Below are 14,172 nucleotides of genomic sequence, written 5' to 3'. Positions count from 1 at the left end.
TCTGTCTTCGCCTTCCAATATAGCTCGGCCGCCTTCTGCTCGCTAGCGTCTTCCAGGGGCGTTGTTAGATCATTTTCAAGAGGAGGGGGGCCGTCGGGCCAAATTTGCCGAAAAATTACCCGAAAAATTACCGACAAGCAATAAGAACGATAAAAACGGTCCTAAAATTTTGGGTGGGTATGACTCACTGCTTTGTAAATTCAGAAACATTTTAAAGTGCATTATAAGACGATATATCGCAACTTTTTTTTCTTCTCGCGAGTTTATCTTCTTTCAGAGATATGTATTACTATAGACTGATGGTTTCATCCTTGCATTACATGCTAATAGCTTTTAGTATACAGATAACTTAGCCTAATCCTATTATTCAAGGCAGAATTTGGATCAGTTTCAAACTTAAGCACCGTCATTTCATAGACATTATAGAAAGAGATATAGTGTCCAGTTTCCTCTGGTTATAACACAAAGCAAATTTCCTTATTTTCAACGATACTACCTGTAAGACGTATCCCCCCCCCACCCCCTTGGGTAGATCTAGGTGGCCAAAATGACTACCCCCGCCCCCTTGAGGAAAAACAGTGAGAAAAAAGGGAAAATGAAAATTAAAAAAAGGTCATGTCGGTTATGTTCCTAGGAAAAACTGCTGCCCCTCTCTCATCTGACATCTTTTTGAATTACCCCTGCACCTCATCTACTTCTCTTGCCCCCCATTACCATCATCATCATTATCATCATCACCGCCTCTTATAATCAACCCTTTGAGAGGATGGGAGGGGGTGGGGGTCATCGTCCCCGTTGGTCTCTGAAGGCTTTGTACCACCCCTATCATCATCATCATCATCATTATCATCATCACCGCCTCTTATAATCAACCCTTTGAGAGGATGGGAGGGGGTGGGGGTCATCGTCCCCGTCGGTCTCTGAAGGCTTTGTACCACCCCTATCATCATCATCATCATCATCATCATCATCACCGGCTCTTATAATCAACCCTTTGAGAGGATTAGAGAGGGGGTGGGGGTCATCGTCCCCGTCGGTCTCTAAAGACTTTGTACCACCCCTATCATCATCATCATCATCACCACCACCACCACTTACTACCATATAAACGCGTCTGGAAGATGGGAAGAAGAGGTCATCGTCCCGTCGATCTGAGAGCTTGGAATCCCCTGGTGTATATATTAGTTCTACCGTGGAGATAACAGATCGTTCAGGTCATTCCCCGTCGAAGTCAACTTCTTCAACTCTCTCTCTCTCTCTCTCTCTCATGTGTGAATAATCATAGCCTGTCACAATTTCTAGAACTTTACCTTCAATATTTCATACTAAAAACAAGATTTTGTTTTGTTTTCTCTTTTACGAGTAACCAACACAGATTACAACCTTAGGGTCTGAAAAGTTTATGGTTATCAGTTTACACAGTAATTTCTAGTGTAAACAAAATGATGTGATATAGACCAGAAAGAGTTACGGTAACTTTTTTGGAACCAGGTATTATTTTCATCGGAAGTAAGCTCTATGATATAGAAAATTCCTTCATTTCGCATTTCAATAGAAACGTTATAATTAGCCTACAATTACCTTGTTTTAAAGATGCATTTGATTGGCACTTTCGTTATAATCCCTCATCTTAATGCTGCGAAACACAATTATTGTGAACGTCATCTTCGTGCTGACGAAATTACATTCATTCCAGGTAGAGTGATTAAGGTATAGATCTAGTGGGATTAATCAGTGACAGGATATTGGTGATACGCAGATCTGTCACAATGTATATTGAAGTAAAAGGACTATCCTTCATCCTACAAGAATATTAAAAGCGCGGTTTTCAGATTTCTATCCAATACTCTTTGCTATCCGGATAATTGCCTCAAAGTCGGCATTTAATTTGTGTCAAGTCGAGTACTTCGTTTTGACTCTGTGCTTTTGGTAACAATGATTAAAAGAGATATGAAGACAATTCACATCAACTAAAAAAAGGAATGTAAAACGAATAGATATGAAAGTCGGCAAGACATGACGCGCTTGGGGCGACATCTTCTTTCTCCCATGAATTCGTAGAAGGTCCATGCATGAACTGACATAGTCAATGTCTCGAGACATTGCCCCAGCTTGATTTCATTTTAACCCGAGGCGAAGAGAAGAAAATGAGAACATCTACGATAGGGGTTGGAATGTCGTCTTCGTTTGGCGCCTTCCCACGTCCATGCTAATATCGTCTGATGTTGATCACGTGACGTGTTCTTGTAAAAGGGGGAACTAGTGTATCTAGTGCTGCGATGGACGTCAGCATTAAAGCAGTAATGCACTATTGTAATCCGACAATACCCATTCTATAGGTTTCGTAAAAATTGAAGTTGACTAGTTTCTTCATTTTCGGTTTTCTTCTTTTGCTGCGCCAGGGTATATTTTTCTGTTTTTTTTATTCTGTTTTTATTTCAACTTAAATTAAATTGTTATCTCTTAAATAATGTTCCTCTTAATTTAAGTTAATAAATAATCTTCAATTCAATCAAAGATGGTGATGAATACCGAAATGATCGGAACGAAAGAACCCAACGAGCCTGAACAGCATTCACTTTTTTTTTTATACCAACATTGTGTAGGACAAGTCATTTATAAGGCATGTGATGTTGTGCAGTTAACGGTAGCCTGGTTTGATTTGAACCAAGGAGGTACCAGCACCTGCTTGTTTGAACATATCTAAAACGTTACCGTCAATTATAGCCATTTCTTCCCAATCTTATTTTGTCTAAACATGCCGAGATTACGCCGTTCCCTTATCGTGCTCTGAAAATATAGAATCAGTTCGCATCTCTTGGGGAGAGAGATAGAAGTAGAGCATTCTGACAGGTTGAAGTGGCAATTTCCGCGGGATGGGGATAAGTGGTGTGAAATTGTCAGGATGACCACTAGCGTATAGCTTCACGGAGGCACATCCTCACGCCTCCCTTCACCCCTTCCCCCTTTCTCACTTACACCTGCTTCTCTTTTCAGCTATTATACGTCTAAATTACTGCACACCTACTCTAATACAAAATGGTTGACATTATTAATGGAGATCATATTCGACTTTTTGTTATCAAATCACTGAAGAGAAATTTGATTTTAGGTTATGATAAGCTTGTTAACCACGCACTCTCCCCTCAGGGCGTTTCCTCATTAGACTGCTGATCTTATTATTTTTCGACTGTCAGTCAAAACGAAGTACGTGTACATGGAGGTTTAGTGCTCTCCGCAAATTTAGTGGCTGTTTTTTCTGGTTTTGAAAAACAATGTTGGCCTCTTCATCACTTGCATCAGTAAAATATTTTGAATGTCTATATGGATCTAGCTTCGTGACCTGCCGTGGTGTTTTCCGATTTGTTTTTCTTCAAAATAGAATTGTCTTAAGTTTTACATCTTGATTTAAAGATTTAAATTGAATTCCTTACATGATCAGGTAAAGATTAAAACTGACAGCCTCATCAATCATTCCTGGTTACCCCCCCCCCCCCCCCCCACATGGAAGATACTGTATCTTGTCACTCCAGCATCGTTGATAAAATGCCTCATCCCCATCTGGAATGTTATCTCCTCATGCCCTTATAGGATGGGCAAGAAAAGTGCAGTTACCTGACGACTGTGTTGCAGCAGGAGTGAAAGAATCTGAGAGAAGGAGAATAGTGACAACATGAATGCTCTGAGCGTAACGGTTGAATGAATCAAATCAACCCCGCTGTCGCTATTGATAGTCAGACCTCAATGATAGAAGAAATACGACGACTTCGTACGCGAAAAGATGACAAATTCAATTACTTTCACGTTGGAAGTTCTTTTTCACGATCGAGAAGGCCTTGTGGCGTGTTCCGAACACAGTTACAAGGTGAATAGCTCTTAAATTGAACGACTTGATTGGTTATTACATGCATGTCGTAAGTCTTCGGGTGATAGGGTGAGATGCGATTTAAAAAAGTACTCTGTAAAGGGGTGCCCAAGATTGTTGTTCGACAAGACGTAGGCCTAGGTGAGAATAGTACGTTGTGCTGTTTTTAACGCATACTATTCCATTGCATGTACTACATGGAGAGAAAACTCAGATCTCTAGAGCGAAAATAAAAAACACCTTGAAGAATTGAATCAATACTTTGTAGAGTGTCATGCCAATTTGTTTTCTTCTTTTCATTACTTTCTGAAAGTAAAATTGAAGAAGAAAAAAAAATCGTCCCCACATCCATTCATCTCTCTCTCTCTCTCTTCGTATCTTTCAGTACATAATTATGTTCGAAATACTGCCATCTAGAACATATCGAAAATGAGTTAAAGATCACATCGACTTAGGATCATCACTGCTACATGAACGCCTCTTCTGTATTTGCCTTATCTGTGTCATTTCACATTTTTTGTTATGTCTTTTATCTTCTTTTCCTACTTAGTCAGCTCAATCTACATTTTTTAAATTACATACATTACATTAGATATCATATTTATCAACGTTTTACATTTTCTTCCGCAGCTTCTAGGTTTCTGTGTCAAGGGTGATGGTCCGTTCAGAGGGTCAGGCTCTAAGACGCCCTCAAGTTTGGCCATAGTAGAGCGTGGTACACCTCTTACCTTTATCAATCTCCTTCAGATGCCATGGGAGGACCGCCTCAGGGTATGTATCTTGTTATTTATTTCATTCGTTACAATTCTGTCCATCAATTGCAAGAATAAATCTACATTTGGCATGTTATTAATGACATGGGATATACCAAAAACAACAGGCATGTAGAATCATGAAAAGGCTTGTCAAATTGCGATGTTATGAAAGAGCCCATGCGAATGGTTATTATCTTTAGCGATTTTGTGATATCACCGTTATAATGACGAATCAAAGTAAATACTAGTGACTATTTTCTTTATGTACCATGTTGCAGAAAAAACACAAAAAACATGTAATCATCGTTAACAATCGTCTTTCAATGATGACCCTGCTAATTCCTTCTGACACTGACTTCTTAAAAATTAAAATAATGATCTATTTTTATAATGACATGTAATGCTCTGATCTATATCAGGTATGTCTTGGTATAAGTCGGCTGATGGTCTATCTTGCTGAGTCACCATTGGGATCAATGGCCGTTCACGACTTCAAGCTTTCTCAGTTCGTCATCGTTGATGGAGAGGTAGGAAGAATATATTCACTTATACATGCACCAAGTATATATTAAATTTCCTAAGTTCATAGCTTGATGAAAGGCATCTTATTTTCTTTCCCACTCCGCCCGTACATTATCGGCATGATCAGGGCAATTTGTTCCTCCAGAGTCATACTCTCCAGTCGAGAGAGATGATGTGCTCCGTCCTTCTCGTATACGAACATGGCTTTATATACTTCGGCAACCTTAAACACAGACTAAAATAGATCCGCTATACTTAAAAGAACAACCTACACTTTGTTAAAATATTATAAAATAAAGACAGTCTCGTAGTAAACCTTACTGACTTTATCACTCAGTGTGACGAAACAACTCTTCTATTGCATGCCCCATCACATAAAACAAAAATAACATTGGGAGATCGAGCATGCGCAGGCCCAAAACTATGAAATAACTTACCGTTAGAAGTTAGGAAATCGCCATCGTTATTAATTTTAAATTAAGTTTATGATACAGATTTTAGCACATCAAGAGCTCTTGCAATGACTTAATCACTAAACAATAATCTGCCGAAGAAAAAAAATCTAAGAAAACTCATTTTTTCTGGATCAATGTACAATTAGTTTCTGATGATTTTGATGTTATATCTGCAAACTAGATGGTTCATAAATTATAAGACTCGATTTACCATATCTCTTCCTCGATTCGACAAGCTACCTATAGAGCGTTGACGTTGGTCTAAGCCTTGATAACATTAACGAGACATAATGCACTCATGCGGAATGAGGAAACGTCCTCAGGTTTCCCGATGGACAGTTAAATCATTAATATTTGATACGCACGAGTGCGGCGAGAAGGGGCTTCTAATTCTATTCCGAGATGTTGCATCTAATGATTTATGCATGGTCTATTTTCCTGCCCGGATATTTTTTCTCACACTCTGCCTAATCATCCAAATCATCCAAAGTAATCACCTCTTTTTATATTATCGTGGCTGCTTTGATTAGCAAAAACATATAATCACGATTCATCTTCCATACTACATAATTTATATCCAAAAATAAATAGAATGTGATGCCACACTAACATATCTTCCAGAGGCATATCCAGTAATTAGAAAATGGATGGGTGGATCATCCTTCCCTAAATGGGAAGGGGGATAGGAGATCTTGGAAGCCCCACCTACTACAAATATTGACATTTTCACTTTATTAATTTATATTTACTTTATTCGTATCCTATTAAATTTTATGCATTATTGATTGATTAATTGATTGATATATTCTTTTAGTTTATTTAGTTGTTCATTCATTTATTTATTTATTTATTAATTATTCATTAATTCATTCATTTACATATTTGCAGTGCCTTCAAAATACGGGGGGGGGGGTGGGCGCAGGCGCGTACGCAGGGGGAGTTTGGGGGTTAAACCCCCCCCCCCTTTGGTAATTTTATGTACGTAAACCCCCCTAAAAAACCTAAAACCCCCCCCCCCCCCCCCCTTTTGATTTTTTTTTTTTTTTTTTTTTTTTTTTTTTTTTTGAAAAAAAAAAGGAAAAAAAAAAGAAGAAAAATTATGCCCACGGCCGACCTAAAAAAGGTGACCTTACCCTCCCCCCCAACTGAGCAAAATGTCAAATTTCCAAATTTCGAGACCAAAAAGAAAAAAAAAGTGTCCTCTTATCCCCCCCCCCCCCTTATTCAGCGGTCGGCTGAGTCGTTGCGATTTTTTTTGGGATAAAAAAAAAAGAAAAAAGTAACCTCTTACCCCCCCCCCCCCCCCCCACCCCCCACCCCACGCTTATTCAGCGGCTGGCAGAGTCGTTGCGAAATTTTCATACCGATTTATAAATGTTAAACCCCCCCCCCCCCCCCCCCCCCCCTTGAAAAAATCCTGAGTACGTGCCTGGGTGGGCGGACGTACGCCTGCTCCTTCCTCTACTGGATACACCAACGCCACCCCATACTTACGAAAGTAGGACTGAATGGTGTTTTGAAACAAGCGTGCCAAACCTTTACGAAGTGTTGATGTGATGCTATTTTGATACTCACAGATTACAAAATCATCAAAAAGGATGTCAAACTGCGTTAGGTCAGGCTAGTCACGTATCAAACTATCAGCTGCATGCTGGGAACGCTTCAAGATTTACAAGGGTCCTAATTTTCACACGAATCCCTACTTGCAAAGAAAACACAAGTTTAGGACACATGAGTATCACATGACAATGAAGAAAATGTGATCACGCATAAGTGATACTAGTATTGTATGACAAACATATATTATCTCCAAAAAAAAATCAGCAAATGCAGCACTTGATTCGAACTCGGATGTTGCGAACTAGTCGACTGCTTACCATAAGCTATCATAACTATGACAAGTTAAATCATCGATGTTTTACCAAATTCATCACAATTTTAGCTGCATATCGAAAATATATTATTCTTTTTTAGATAAAACAAAACACATTTGTATGAGCAGCCCTCGTGCTTTCAGGGGATTTCGCCTCCTTCCTCCAGTGGAATTATATATTTCATTTTTTTGTTTATTTGATTATTAGAAGGAAGTCATTTTCATTCTTGAATCTTGCATCTTGAGCAATCAGTGGCTGTCACCCAAAAAGTTTTCAAAGTTTTATTCGCCATCTTCACGCGCTCGGAGCAAGACAACTCAAGATGCTTTCTTCTCCTTATTTTGCTCAATATTATTCAACCCTTTTTTTATCATACAATAATCTTGCAGATCAAACTGGCCGACCTCGATGATGTCGACGACAATCTTCCATCGTGCTCAACGAGCTCAGACTGTGGCATCGACATGGGGACTGACAACAGGGTCTACGCCTTATGTCAGAATGGAGTCTGCTCCAACTACCGTCAGAAGTCCAACATGGCGCAATCCTACCTCAAGTTCTTTGTCTTCCTACAGCTAGAACAACCACCCGGGATGAGCGAACTTATAGGACAGCTTATCAATAATACAAGTAAGTATAGTTCCTTACTCAAGCTAAAAAATGTTTATCAATTTTATATTTAGAGAGGCATATATTTCTATGAAGAAAAAAAAAAATCATTCAATGAATATCTTCTTTCCTAACTAGGCTTACACTTTGCTTGTTACAAGTTAAAAGTTAACTAAGTATCATCATGGACCCAGTCGCTGAGGGTCCATGATTTCATTAATCTTGGAAGCCAAGAAATATTATAAAATATCCAAAATATATGATCATCAAACCTATATAGTTGCTTCCCAGCTTGGAAATGCATCAGGTGAGGCGCCGGATCTCGAAATAAAAAGAGAGATTGAGGTAGGGAAAAGGGCAATTGTCATTACCATACAGGGTCACTAAATCTGTCTTGAAAACCAATATGCATGCATACTAGTTTGAAAAACTTACATTTAGTTGTTAACGAAGCTTTATATACTAAAATTCATTAAGAGTAATATAATCCTTCTTTCTATACTCTCAGAAAAATCTTCCTGGTCTCCAAGACAGTGCTTGCAACATATGCAGACAATACTCGACCACTATCAGCAGGGAAGATATACGAACCAAGCACATACCTTCGATATCAATGGTAAGAAGATAGAGATTTATTGCTCCAAGTTTGAAGAAGTAATCGGCAACACAGATTAAAAAAGTAATAATGATAGTAATCACTACGTAGTCGTGTATTCAAAAGAAAAACCTTAAAATCTTGTACATCACAGAATGTTTCTCGTCAGGAAAATAACGCACTCTTGATAACCGAGTCAACATGATCTGATTTCATGAAATATAGTGTACACAATTGTGTGTGCATTTTCTTTGAACCCCGTGTCGAAATTTAAAGACAAAATTTTCCACATTTCACCAAACATGCGTATAAACTAACCTTATTGTCTTCGGGTTTTTTCTTCTCCATTATCCATCTTATAGATACACACTACCAAGTATACCATGATCAAAATATCATCGAAGGGGAGGACTACTGGTGTTCTAGAACCAGACAACTCGCTGCGACATGTGTACTGTCCGTACACGACGAGAACGAAGCAATAAGAATGTGTCTTCGAGATCGACAGTGTGGTGCATTTGTTTTGTCCTCAGAGAGAACATGGACGGGAAGATACATTGCCCACTTCAAAAAAAGCATTTCGAAATCTATCCAACCTAGCAAGGGAAATACCATCTTTGTGTTTCCGACGTGACAATAACAGGACAAGCTTTGCAGTGGTATAATGTATATCCAGCAGATGAAAGCTGTGTACGCCCCCGCATAAAGTTTGACCCTCACATCAATATTTAATACTACAACTTGCAGTGGTCTTCGGCAGCGGGACTGTCTCTCATGATCAGGAATATGTACATCTAAATCATGTGAAAACAGAAATGAAGGAAAACAAGGTTAAAAATAATTTGATAATACAGTTAAACATATTAATTTTGTATCGGTTATAAATCGCCCGTGATTCGGGTGTATCCTCCAGCAAACATTATGTATACGTGCTTCGTGCATGGCAATAACTATGAAAATAATTATGATTACAAGAATTAATCTTATTATCTTATTGTTCATCGTAATCTTTAAAAATTGCTTTCCGCTGACGGGGAAAGCGAATCTTTCATAATTATCTGTTACCATAATCAGTGAATCACTGTATAAATGAAATTTATTACATACAGTGGCATACCGTGTAATTATTATTACCGTGAGAAGATCGATTTTCGCTGTTTTCAATAATTAATCGCTTCTACATTGCAATACAATAATTAATTTTTGTGTAGGCCTAACTAAATTTCGTATTAAATTATCTAAAACAAAACTGTTAATAGTCGTGTGTCTAACTTTGGTGGTGTGATGATGATGGTCATCATGACGATGGTTACGATGGGGTTGATTATTATCCTGATGATGATGATGATGATGATGCTGATGGGCAGTGGTAGTGTGTTAACCCTCTCCGCTGAATAGCAAAACAAGGTAGAAATGGGAATAGAGAATGGAGGGAATATAACTAGAGAGAGGGAGTCGGACAATAAACAGAGAGAGACAGAGACACATGGAGACATGGAGAGAGAGAGCGAGAGAGAGGGAAAGAGAGAGAGAGAGAGAGAGGGAGATGGAGAGAGAAAGAGTGTGTCTGAGAGAGAGAGAGAGAGAGAGAGAGAGAGAGAGTGAGAGAGAAAGAGAGAGAGAGAGATAGAGAGAGAGAGAGGTGGACATGTAGACATGCATAAATAGAGAAAAGAGAAGTAGAGTTTTTTTGTAATCTTGGGAAGTAGATTGATATATTATATCGCTCTCTATCATGATCCCCCTCGTAAAAAAAGAAATATTAAATACCCAATTAAATGACATCCCTCAGGGAGTTCTAATTCCCTACATGCTCCAAATTTAACATACGTTACGCCACGGAAGAAAGAGGATAATGGAAAGAAAGAGAACACTAAGATTTTGATTTATCTATTGATGGTTGATTAATGATTGATTGACTAACTGAGTAAAGGCTTGTTCAGATATGGCACAGTACATCTGTACGAGCCTTCAGCTAGTGTGTGAATGATTGATTGATTGATTGATTTATGAATTATTGATTAAGTGATGGATTGGTTGATAGATTGACAGATTATTAATGGATTGGTTGGTTGGCTGATTGATTGAACGACCGAAGATCGATGAAGAAAGTGAGTAATTGATTTGCCGCATCAAATCTGAATGACCTTTAAGCGAGTGTGTGCATGAGTGATTGATTTATAGATTAACAGATTATTGGTGGACTTATTTATTTGTTGGACAATAAATAATGTTAGTCGGCTGATTGATTATTACTGGTGTTACATAATAGTGTTATAATATTATGTAGCTTGAAAATAAGTTTACAAGGACTTAGCGGGTATAAATCATAGTCCTTGAAAAATGGTTCTTCTATGAAATTTATACAATAACATTTGACATAATATATAACACATTGTCATATTCAATATTTGAGACTTTAATACTTTGGTGATCATATTTATAGGCCCAGTGTAACTCACAACCATGGGAGTAAGAGGCTTGGTTTAACTCGAATAAGCGCACCTTATATTTTCACATGTGCCCTCTTTCCTTTTTAATAAGTGCCCCTTTTCCTTATGATAAGTGCCCTCATTAAAAAAGGGCCCATTTCCCTTCTCATAAATGCCCCTTTTCATCTATGAAAAAAGTTCCCTTTTCATTCTCATAAGTGCCCGTTTTCATCTCTTATAAATGACCCTATTCAGTTCTAAAAGATGCTCGTTTTACTTTGACAAGTGCCCCTTCCCCTCCTGATAAGTGCTCTTTTCATCGGTTCTAAGACATCCACCCCCGGATACCCCCCCCCCCCCAGTAAACTACCCCCTAGTACAACTACCCCCAGGGGGCCAGGGCAACCACCCTCTAGGACGACTACCCCCTTTTCTTTCAACAAATGCACATTTCCCTTTACAATAATAGTGCCCCATTTTCATTCTCATCAGTGCCTCTTTTCATTTATGGTTAGTGCCCCTTTTCAGATGCGATAAGTGCCCCTTTTCACATATGATAATTACCCTTTTAACAATTATGAGCCCCTTTTTTCCTTTCTAATAAGGAACCTATCCCTTTTTCATAATGCCCCCCTGTTCACTTCGTATAAATGCCCCTATCAAAATCTGATGAATCCCTCTTTTCCGTCGACAAATGCCCATTTCCTATTTTCATAAAAATCCCTTTTTATCCTTGGTGCGTGCCTCTTTTTTTAGGTGTAAGAAGTGCCCCATTTTCACCTCTGATAATAAGCCTTTGTAATTTGACACATGCTCCTTTTCTTTTCTAATACGTGTCTTAAATCTTTTGATAAGTGTCCCCTTTTCCTCTCATCATTAAACGTGCCCCTTTTTTAAAGCGACTAAGAGCAATTTCCCACAAAGCTAGCTCGCTACCCTCGCTCGTAGTTATAGATTTTATAATTATGTAACTTATCAAAGGTCATTTCAGTTTTCCGTTATGAGAATGTGCTTATACCCCATCAGGATTGGGTTTTCCTCTTTATAAGATGTAATTTTTCGCACTTTGACCTCACAATTCCTCGCTCGCTTTGATAGCTCGCAAATGAATTTTCAGACCATCACACCCAACTGCAAAGTATGATGCTTAAGCAATATCTTATATGATGTATACAGAGAAACTAGATATTGAAATCATCCCTGATAATGTAAACACAATATAGGGGTATATACCAATGTCTAAACAAATATATATTTTCGCTTTGAGATTTCCCTTTGAAGGTGCCCTTTTCCCCCCAGAAAGAGCCCATTTTTGTTGGTGCCCTCGCCCCACTTTGGAAGTCGCTCCGCCGCCTCTGAGAGTGGTGGTGATGTGGATTTTTTTCTTCTACCCCCCCCCCCCCAACGTTTTGCTCATTACGCTACTGATCCGTTGCATTTAGTACCCCCCCCCCCCCGGTCATGAAAAGAAATCGCCGCCCCTGGAAGGAGAGCATATAATTCAGATGTATTTTTAAACAAGTAAAAAAAACATTTCATACAAAAATTACGCAGTTTTTTCATCAATCTTCATCAACATTACCGAGTCACTTTAAGCCAGATTGATATTGATAGGTAAAAGTTGTTCGATAGCATCATTCAGTTTTATTTGATTGGAGATATATTAATGAAACAGTGTAAAGGCTACATAAGTCTCAAACAAACCTACACCATTAAACTTCAAGCTCACTCACACATGAAATATTGCGACACTTTCAAGGCTACTTATTATTTCAAGTAAATGTATATACAAACGGCAACAGCTTCAATATAACATGTTAGTTCTTCTCACTTAAACCATTGGTCTGGAAACAATTATTTGCCCATTGTTGTATATTATTATAATATTACATTTTCACTAACGATGAATTTACAATGTAATGCAATTTTCAGGTTTCCAAGGTTTATTTAGGAGAATAGAAGATTGTCTCAAACAAACCTACACCATTATTAATGGTTAATGGGGGGGGGGGGCAATGTAACCCAACCATGACTTATTTTCAATTTCATACAAGTGATTTATAAATGTTCGTGATATCACATGATTTTCAACAAAATCCGCGTTTCTCCATTTCTGTTGCAAACTGACACATTCCCAAAAAGCCAGGAAGAGCATATATTTTGTATAGTCACTAATGGGCCTACTTAGTGGCCGTTAACACTAACAGAAGTATACAATTCCTTTCCAGAAGCTATTGCGACAAGCACTGCCGGGCCACCACTCGGGCTGTGCATGCAGAGATTTGCGAACGAACGTTTTATACGTACATCATGTGGGAAAACTGAATTCAGACAAGGATTAATATAGAGAACAGTACAACGAATCGTCTTCTTTCTCGAATAATTTAGTGAACTGGCAAAGCTTGCGCGGGATGGGCGAAAATGAATTCAGACAAGAATTAAGGGTAATAAGTATTTGAAATGTCAAAGCTTCCCCGCTTCGCGCGGGAGGGGGGGGGGACTGAATTCAGACAAGGATTAAGAGTCGAGAATGGTACATCGAATCGTCTTCTTTCTTTAATAATCCAATGAAATGTCAGAGCTTCCGCGCTACGCGCGGAGGAAGGGGAACTTGATTCAAGCATTAAGGATTAAGAGTCGAGAATGGTACATCGAAACGTCTTCTTTTTTTAATAATCTAATGAAACGTCAGAGCTTCCGAGCTACGCGCGGGGAAGGGGAACTCGATTCAAACAAGGATTAAGAGTAGAGAATGGTACATCGAATAATCTTCTTGGTTGCTTTGATCCATTGCCGAAAATATCACCCCCCCCCCCCCCCCCCCCCCCCCCATCTTCCAACCACGGATACAAATCGACACCCTTGGTCGCTTCACAAATAGGGCATACATAGTCCTTTTTCGTGGATTTTTTTTTAGCAAAAAAAACACAAAGTAGGTGGAGCCAACGTTCACACACGTCACATCGCACCCATGGAGGTTGTGTGTCTGTGTCCTTCGGCAATGGCTTTTCACACGACAACATGACACAAACTGCATGCTCGCGATTAGGATATTGAACACATAT

General features: G+C 38.8%; 1 protein-coding gene across 1 annotated transcript; it reads left to right on the top strand.

Moving 5' to 3' along the window:
- The first annotated feature begins 4,499 nt into the window (after positions 1 to 4,499).
- LOC583754 (extracellular tyrosine-protein kinase PKDCC) lies at positions 4,500 to 9,924 on the top strand. Its single transcript, XM_030999049.1, has 5 exons — positions 4,500 to 4,636; positions 5,040 to 5,147; positions 7,861 to 8,101; positions 8,589 to 8,696; positions 9,038 to 9,924. The coding sequence occupies exons 1-5, from the start codon at positions 4,613 to 4,615 to the stop codon at positions 9,307 to 9,309; spliced, it is 753 nt and encodes a 250-aa protein (XP_030854909.1). The 5' UTR covers positions 4,500 to 4,612; the 3' UTR covers positions 9,310 to 9,924.
- Positions 9,925 to 14,172: the final 4,248 nt, after the last annotated feature.

The sequence above is a fragment of the Strongylocentrotus purpuratus genome, unplaced genomic scaffold, assembly GCF_000002235.5.
Source record: "Strongylocentrotus purpuratus isolate Spur 01 unplaced genomic scaffold, Spur_5.0 spur5_scaffold_5, whole genome shotgun sequence".
Taxonomy (NCBI): domain Eukaryota; kingdom Metazoa; phylum Echinodermata; class Echinoidea; order Camarodonta; family Strongylocentrotidae; genus Strongylocentrotus; species Strongylocentrotus purpuratus.
This window is presented reverse-complemented; position numbering and strand designations above follow the sequence as displayed.